Source organism: Monopterus albus, unplaced genomic scaffold, assembly GCF_001952655.1.
Source record: "Monopterus albus unplaced genomic scaffold, M_albus_1.0 scaffold119.1, whole genome shotgun sequence".
In the NCBI taxonomy this organism is placed as follows: Eukaryota; Metazoa; Chordata; class Actinopteri; order Synbranchiformes; family Synbranchidae; genus Monopterus; species Monopterus albus.
The window spans coordinates 1,072,877-1,081,556 of NW_018127999.1; the positions used below are offsets into that span (position 1 = coordinate 1,072,877).

General features: G+C 42.7%; 1 protein-coding gene across 2 annotated transcripts in view; it reads right to left on the reverse strand.

Annotated features, from left to right (window-relative positions):
• Positions 1-6,711, reverse strand: part of pitx1 (paired-like homeodomain 1) — a 17,923-nt gene extending 11,212 nt beyond the window's left edge. The window contains exons 1-4 of one of the 2 annotated variants that reach the window (XM_020611992.1): positions 6,619-6,711; positions 5,762-5,816; positions 1,122-1,271; positions 28-108 (exon numbers count right to left, since the gene is read on the reverse strand). In XM_020611992.1, the coding sequence (XP_020467648.1) occupies positions 28-108; positions 1,122-1,271; positions 5,762-5,807 (277 nt within the window). In that variant the 5' untranslated portion in view covers positions 5,808-5,816; positions 6,619-6,711. Of the gene's footprint in view, positions 1-17; positions 109-1,121; positions 1,272-5,761; positions 5,817-6,618 lie in introns of both variants that reach the window. The other variant, XM_020611991.1, reaches the window with a different exon arrangement.
• Positions 6,712-8,680: the final 1,969 nt, after the last annotated feature.

The following is an 8,680-nucleotide window of genomic DNA, read 5'->3' on the forward strand; positions in this document are numbered from 1 at the left end:
CCGGCCGCTGCTGGCTGGTGAAGTGAGTCCGCTGCCGCCGCTGCTTCTTCTTCTTCGGGTCGTCCGCGTTCCCGTCATCGCTCCTGTGTTCAGCGCTCCTCTCCTTTTCTGCGGATTATATTGAAATTACCATATGCTAGAGTTCTTTGAATAGCATGTAAAGAAGGCACTTTTAGCATGCACATGCAAGTATTGATTATTTGCACCGTGACAGTAACAATTCAGACTGGAAATATGTGCAGCAACGTAAAGGTCCGTCAGCATGAAGCAAGCAAAGCCAGAGCTATGAATAAATAATTTATAAGGCTGTTAATTCAAAAACGCCCGAGAAGAGAAGTGACAGATTAAAGCCACATATATACAAACGTGTCAGACAGTTCACTTGTATCTGCCTCAGTGTCTTTACGACTCTTATCTCCCGACTCTCTTTTATTCGTGTCCTAACAAGATTGCATCATTAAACTGAAGGGGCAACACGTGCAAAGGTTAACCACAAAAAGGGAATATTCACTTGAATATTTGCCAAGAATAAAAGGCAAATTAAAGTTGAACCCACACTATCTTTTTTAAGTTAACACAAACATTTTAACTAAGGACATTATGAATACAAGATATTCATCCATTATTTGCTATTTCTTCTTCATGTGGACTCAAAGTTCAGGAACAAAAAGCCCCTCCGAGAATTGTTAATAGAGACCGTCTGGCTGTCAGTTTAGGTTGGTTGATGGCCCCAATATTTATAGTTTGTTTTAATGCATTTACTGACAGCAGGCCAGGCTGTTGTGCACATTTTTCCCTGACAGACCTCGGGATCTTGCCAAGTGTTTGGTTCAGCCAGCGCAATAAACAGATAATAGGGTGGAACTGCACCAGCACTGGACTATTTTCATGATTTTGTTGTATTTAGCCGCATTATAGGAGAGGGAAACCAAGCTCTTTGTTGCAAATGGTTGCAGATGTATTTCATCTGTGTGCATGTACACGGAAATTAATCATCTTTGCGGTAAAATACTTTCATGTATGTGTGAAAACCCGCCGTAAGCGTGTTTTACAGGCGTAAAATAAGCTGTTATGCACTCAGAAGAAGGAATCGAATTGCTGAAAGCACTCGGGTTGTGTACCTGCCAACTCTGTGTCTGAAGACTCGCTGCTTGAGTTCTCTAACGTTTCTCGACTGCTGTTTGAAGTTCTCGGTAAATGAAACGCGGGGGCCACGTCGCGGGGCGGCGGTGCTCTCACTGCCTCTGCGATTCTGTCCAAATTCATCCCACCTTGAAGAGAAGGATGCGTACAAAGAGGAAACGGGGTGAATCTTAGGATGCACAAAGCTTTCCTCAACAGCTACGCTACAAAAACTCCACCCGCTGCCAGACGTACACCACGACATGAGAGGATGAACCATGCAGGAAGAATTTCCACGAGTTTTGTTCTTCCGAGAAAATAAACCTTGGATGAAACCGAATTACACAGCCCCCTTTCCCTATTGCGCCGCAGTGACTGCCCAGTGCGCTCTCCGTCTCTCCGCTGCAAAGAATCTTCTGCCCGCTGTGACAGAAAGCAAGCTCCGGCTCTCCGACCTACACCAGACCCACCCATCTGCTACGTTGAGCCTGCACAAAATGAGGGAGCCCCACCCACTAAGCCTGCCCGCTGTGTAAAAAAAAAAAAAAACACACACACACAAAAAAACCTACCCAGACAAGATACTTAGCCTGTCTTCAGGCTGAACATCGAAACAGTTCCATTAGGTTAATTAACTTTAGGTTTTTGTGTGTGTGTTTTTGCAAATGTCATCAGTCACGTGTAGGTGGAGTGAACAAATGAAGTGATCGTTTGAACCAAATAGACTGTTTGTAACAAATAGACCAACCTCGCTGCTTAATGCTGCAGCGTTTAGCTACTTGCTTTTTTAGATGTCGGGAGCGCGCATTGCAACGCGTCGCTCTTTGGGAGTAAAATGGGCCTTTTATTCGTGTAGGTATGAAACGTGTCCGGCTCAGGGCAGCTGGGTGCGCTTAAACACACAGCAGCACACAATCTATGTCTCGGATATGTAGTGAGCTGAATAAACATGTGCCATCTAGCACGGGCCTGCCCTGTTTCCCCTGTGAAAGGTGCATAATATTAGGATTTATTGTGTGCATGAATGACGCGCGGTAAACCTGTACACGAGTGTCGTTTAAACAGATCAATGGCTCACTTTGACAAGTGAACAATCAGGTCTAATTAAAGCCAAACACATCTGTCTCATTAGCTGGACTGTTTTCCGTAGCACAACCAACCAACACCAGGCGTCTTTCTACAAAATAAATCCGCCAATAATAACGTAAGCGCTGCGCTTTCCCCAAACAGCCACCGGTTTAAAATCAAACTTTGGTAACATGCACTCTGTTCTAACGCCCCGCTCTCACTGCACCACTGGATCCCGGCCTTTAAGCTCAAATCCCACGGTCCGTTAATATGATCTGGTTAGAGATCACCTAAATGTGTCTGCTGATGTTGACACATCTGCAGTGAGTCAGTTTTGTGTGCGCGGACGCATAAAGAGGAGACGGCGGTGGCAACCACTGTTACAGCCACTCGGACATCACTGAATAGATGGAATAACGGTTTATATCGCTGCAGAGAGCGGAAGTATTGGAGAATGGTCACCTCGGTCTGGAATCAACATCCGGTGCCTCACTGCGCTGCTGAAGCGAACTAACTCTCATATGCCTGTGTCCAGAACTGGAGCCTCATCCAGATGTTGTCTTGTTGCACTGGAGTTGAAGATGCCACATAGGACATGTAGTAAAATTCGCAGTAACGCAACAGCTGCAGTAGAAATTAGACGTTTTCCACAAACATTGGGAAACGCAGCTGCGCCTGCTTTTCACGAAATACGAAGTTACACTTCCGAATGTCAATGAGTTTGACGTCAGGGTGACGCCAGGCGAGTCCTTATTGTAATACTTTAAGGGTTAATCTGGTGCATTTTGGAAAACTGGAGATGGAAATGAATTTGACCTCAGACCAATAAGAGCAACCATTCTTATCAGTTCACTGGGCCTATATTCGCATATGTGACCTGTGCGTGTGCGCGCTAAGCTCTCTGTTACCTCGTGTTTCTTATTCACTGGAGACAGAAGAGAGTTCTGATTAAACCCGTGTTTTTCTGCTTGTTCAGAATGAAACACGACTGCATCAGTTAATTTCTTGACTGAGTGACTAAGTTGTCAGTTACGAAAAGACCCCGTTAAACGTATCTGCGTCGGACTAACGCCAGCTTACAGATGTATTTTTCTAGGCTGATTACAGCCGACTCGTTTTTAGTTTCTCCTGCAACGTGAGACCATCTGACCAACTGTGTTCTTGTGGCTTGGCCTGTAGCCTACGCGGGGCTCAGGCATCACCACCGGAGACTCGGACTGTCAGCGGCGCCAGTCTCGAGCGTTTTCGGCCTTTGTGTGACTGTGACTTCAGACATGAGATCCCAGTCCGACTGGAAAACTCCCCCTAAGGCCCTCTCAAAAGGCAATTGTGCAAGCTCTCAACAATCACTTGCCTTTTCCCATGTGTATTTGTTCATCCTCTCTCTGCACAGAGTCGGGAGTTCATACAGGAGCCTGTGCTACATTTCTATATGAATAATTTGATGAAAACATTGATTATTATTTGATGAACATGTCGAAATTGGATGTAAAATTCCACGAAATGTCATTTTTCAAACAGATTCCAGCTCCAATATGCGTCATGGTGACCTGCTGTGTGGAGCCACAGGCCTACCGAAGTGTCCTTGGGCAGGAGGCTTGTGTTCACTTTCTAAGCTGCAGTCAAGTACGCAGAAAGCTTTTAGGAGCAAACTGACCCAAACATGGTAGTAAGCGGAAGAGCAGTCCTGATGCATGTTGTATTAAGTGACGTGGAGGATCTGGTCATCCCATAGAGTCAGCATCAGCAGGTGTTATTTACTGTGCAGGTTGTAAAGGTTGAATGGACGATGCGTGGAGTGCGTGCACTCAGTAGTGCAGTTATGCCCTTAATTAAAGAAGGATCTTATAATTGTTAAGTACAGCTGCATGCTTAGGAAAATCCCATTGCCTATTTACAAAGAAATCGTAGTGTTCAAAAATCCTTGTAATTAATATTCTAGCAATACAAACGGAGCAGCAGTAACAGTAAGGTCACAGTAACCCACCGGCACTTGAGTCCCCGTAGGAATATTATAGGATTTACAGCATATGGAGATTTTCCATGCGGAGTTCGTGTGACTGTGCAGCAGATATTACACACTGATAGATGGGAGTAATCTAAATACCCAGCCTCCTCAGCCTGCGTCCCGCTCCTCCTCTGCTCTGGAGGGCACTTTAGCGTGATGGATGAGTTAAAAAGCCTTTCCATCCGGCACGACAGGTTAAAGGCCAGTGACAATGCAAACACTCATCATTTTCCCCCAAGAAGTGAAAATAAACTCGATGACGCCGTTAATTACACAAAAACACACTTTTCTTAACGCAACTAAAGTAAAGCGGGGCCAAAAACCAAAGCCTAAAGAAAATGAAAGCTGGCGAGTAGAATCAGAGCAGGGGAGATGTAACTGGACTCGGCGCGTAACTGGAGAAGGACACGGCTGATTATTGCTGTGGTGAAGGTTTCCCTGCTTGTTCCAAGGCCTGTTTGACCTGGAACCTCGTGACCAAGAAACAGCAGCTACAGGTGGGAATTAAACAGCCTCCCTTATTTCTTTTAGGATTTAATTTAAATAGCTGGCCTGGTTGAATGGCTGAACTTAGGCCAGCTCAGAACACGAGCCTGCTGTGTGTTTACTCAGCCCAGCAGCCATTTATTTTATTTTATTTTATTTTATTTTACTATGTGTTATTTCAGGGACATTACACATTAATCAACATCACTGTAAATGTGCCAGTGTTAGCGAGGAGGCTCATTTTCAGCCGCTGCTCTAGGCCAGATGTTAGACAGCCATCAAAACAAAACTACATTAACCATAAAGCCTAAAATGCTAAGACGCACATAATACAAATTAAAAACACGACACAAAAACAATGCTAAACGATCAATCAACACTGGTTCAGACGACATTAAATCACAGTCACGGTGGTTTTATAGAAAGATTAAAAGGTTGTAACTTGAGTTAAGGTGGAATTAGTTCTTAATGTGTCAATGCCTGTATCTGGCGCACGCAAACACTATTTTTTTTCTATTTAACACTCGGATCTGAGCAGTTGCCTTAAATTTCTCCTCAGTTCTTCAGCCAGTTTTATCTTCATAACCATCCGCCTTGTTTGCACATTTTCTACAGTTGTCACTTCCCCACGTTGCCATTTATTTTGATCTGTGATTAAATTCGGACTTTATCTGTGAGCTAAAACTTAATTTATAAGATTATATAACATTTTTTTCTGAATAGAGCTATTTGTAGTTTGTTTTTTGTTTTTTTTTTACTTTTTTAAAGACACAAGGAAAACGCACAATAATAATAATAATGATAATAAAAGTTGCACGATGAAAACGCTGCTTTAATTAAATTCCCGCACGCTTCCATTTACATCTCGTAAAAGCCATGCGCATTAATTCATACGTCACACACACATTGTGCCAAAGGGCCTAAAAATCTCAATCACCAGGTTGTGACTTCAAACCAAAACTGTTGTTTTTCATAATATGTTAATGTTGTAAGTGGCGGTTTATTATCACAATGTACACAACTCAGATTCCCTCAAAGGCAATTTAATTGTTTAACTGAGCAGAGAACAAGTCGTACCTGGGTCCCCACAAGAAATCACGTTCTTCGACAGATTCAGTTCCATTCCAGTTGCCTGAAAAACAGGACAAAGCTGAATCAGGAGAAAATTTCCTGCATGTCAAATACAAAAAAGTCAAATGCATTCTTTTCTTCCCTTCAACTATACTATGTCAGTTTTTTTTTTGATGATGCACTGAATAAACTATAGTTTAACATCAACAACCCATAATCCTATAAGACAACTCATGAACCTCCATGATTGGACTTATTTGTCTGAAACACATGTTTGTAGAAATTAGGAAAATACATAATGATTACAAAATAAAAATTCTAAGGCAATGGAGCCAAAATTAAACGGATCAAAATAATAATTTCTCTGCAGCAACAACTAAGCAAACAGTCTTTCACAGAATGCCTCCAGCAAGTCTTCATATTTTGGGCATGCACCAACATTATTTAGACAATGTGCTTGACATGTTTATTTGGTTCATTTAAGGCGACAGCACACTGACAGTAGCACACTACAGGCTACATCTGGCTGACAATGATGCTCAGACACTCTCCACTGCAGTGACTATTCTTGTAATCGTGACTACACCGGCATTTGTGGCTGTGCGTAAAGCTTCATCCACTCACACCCAGGCCTCTCCACGGTCATTACACAATCTACCCCAACTAGCCGATAGTATGCACCACTTCATGGATGGAGCACTTGTCAATATTTAATTTCTCCGTCATACTTAAGGCGCATATCCGACTCATATTTGTAACATCTGAAGCGTAAAAGAGCCACTAGCGATATGACAGCCGACCGCCTGACCGATTCCCACAGCTAAGATCCACTGACTTAACAGACGAGGTGTGTTTTTACTCACCAGATGGTTCCCAGCAGAGGCAGACGACAGAAAAAAGAATTTTTCCCCATGCAAATGTTCAGTAAATCCACTTTATGCGTCGGCTGCGCTTAATCGCAGGGTCCGCGGCATTCAGTGCTGTGGTTGCGTCTCTGCAGCGCTGCCTTCGTTTTCTTCGACAGAGTTCTGCAGCACGCCTCGTGGTGACGTCATTACATCGCAACACCCTCCTCCCTCATACCTCTCATCTTCCCCTTTGTCATCCTCTTCTTCCTCCTGCACCTTTCGTCTCCACTTCATTCCAATGCTTCTTCGTCTCGGTCGCTTGTAATCCTCATCGTATTCTTCACCTGACATCATCTTCATCCCAACCTTATCTTCCTCGTCCCAAACCTGTCCTCAGTTATCCTTAAACATCTTCATCTTAAGGTTTATTTTCCTCTGCATTTCTCAGAAAGTCTGTGAGCAAGCATGGAAATAAAAAATAACGAACAGTACAAAACCAGTCCAAAGTCTAACTAATGCTAACAACAATAATTGTACTGTTATTTCACGTTATGGCTCTAAAAACGATCCATCTGGTGCAAGTTCAGATTTTCCTGATATTTGTAGGCTACGGCAGACACAGAGACGTTGTCTTAAAAGTTTTTATAATGCGCATTAATGGAGCCCATCTTCTGTGTGAAATCCAGCTTTCCTGTGAACGCACCCAGGTCGTGTGCTGTCCTCTCATGCAGGGCAATAAAACACCTCTGATATTTTCGTTTTCACCCTAAAAACTCAGACAACGATTCAAATGTGAAAAGTCACATTATTGTACTTATTATTCATATCTATAAATGGCCTAACCTAATTTACAACAAGTAGTTTTTAACAGATTGTTTGGGTACTAATAATGTTTGTTTTTCGCGATATTAACTGATTTGGCAACAGTGAGCTGCTTGAACATTACATTTTAAAGTTCTTGTTAAAGGATTATTATTTGAACAATTAGTCGTTCATGTCGTAGCATTTACATGCAGATTTGGGCGCCGTTTTTCTGCTAATCAAAACATTTTAATTGTACCAATTCTTTATTTGCTGTGTCTTAAAATGTATAAATGATACTTTTTAATAATAGTCTTTTTCCCAATAAGTCCCAAGCACATTTATTTTAAAGAGAGAGAGAGAGATGCCCAGATGGAAACAACCAGGCCTTTGTGAGTGTGATCTGCAGCGGCGGACAAGAAAATAAAGAGTAAAAGGACCAAACACAAAGACAACGATGACAACTAAACGCTCGTAAATCCTTTAGCTAAGGCGAATAAATTGGTGGTTCGGATCAGGTCTTAAGCATCGCAGCACTGTTGTATTAATGGACAAAAGGGCTAAAAAGACAAAGTAAAATAGTAGACCACAAGTAGCCGAGACCGAGATTAAAGTAGATTAGACTCTAATCTGCGGAGTGACGATTGCTAATTAAAGCTTTTATTAAAATCTTGCAAGTGAAAATCAAAACATCAATTCAAATATTCAAATAATTTATTTAATGTGTTTATATCGAGACTCTCGTTGCAAACGTGATCACTGAGACAAACACACGTTCGGGCAGGAGGTTAAACGTCCACAGCCAAGTGGCAAAGAATATTTCCAGCGACACAAACTTTATGTACAAAGTCATTTTTGGCCCGAGACATGAGAGAAAGTGTGAAGTTCTACCATTACGCGTTTTTAAACATGGCCAAGAACTGCGCACTGAACAAAGCCCGGCTCCGAGAGAAGGATCCTGGAGGGATTACAGAATAGCCGCGGGGCTCCCTCCAGGAGTGGACAGACCTCTTTCCCATGATGCCTCACGGAGACACACATCAGCCCCACCCCATCAGGTTCTTCTATGAAAATGGGTACATATATGTGTCTCACTGTTTGTCCATCACATACAGGTGAGACGATGCAATGCTCAGACCGGAATCTGTGCAGAAAACCCAAGCAGTCTGGACACTTGCTCGTCCTCCGAGGCGCTTAAACTCACATCTGACATCAACTTTTGCTCGATTTCATAGCAAATATATTCAAAATCCAGATTAATTATCTGATATCGTGA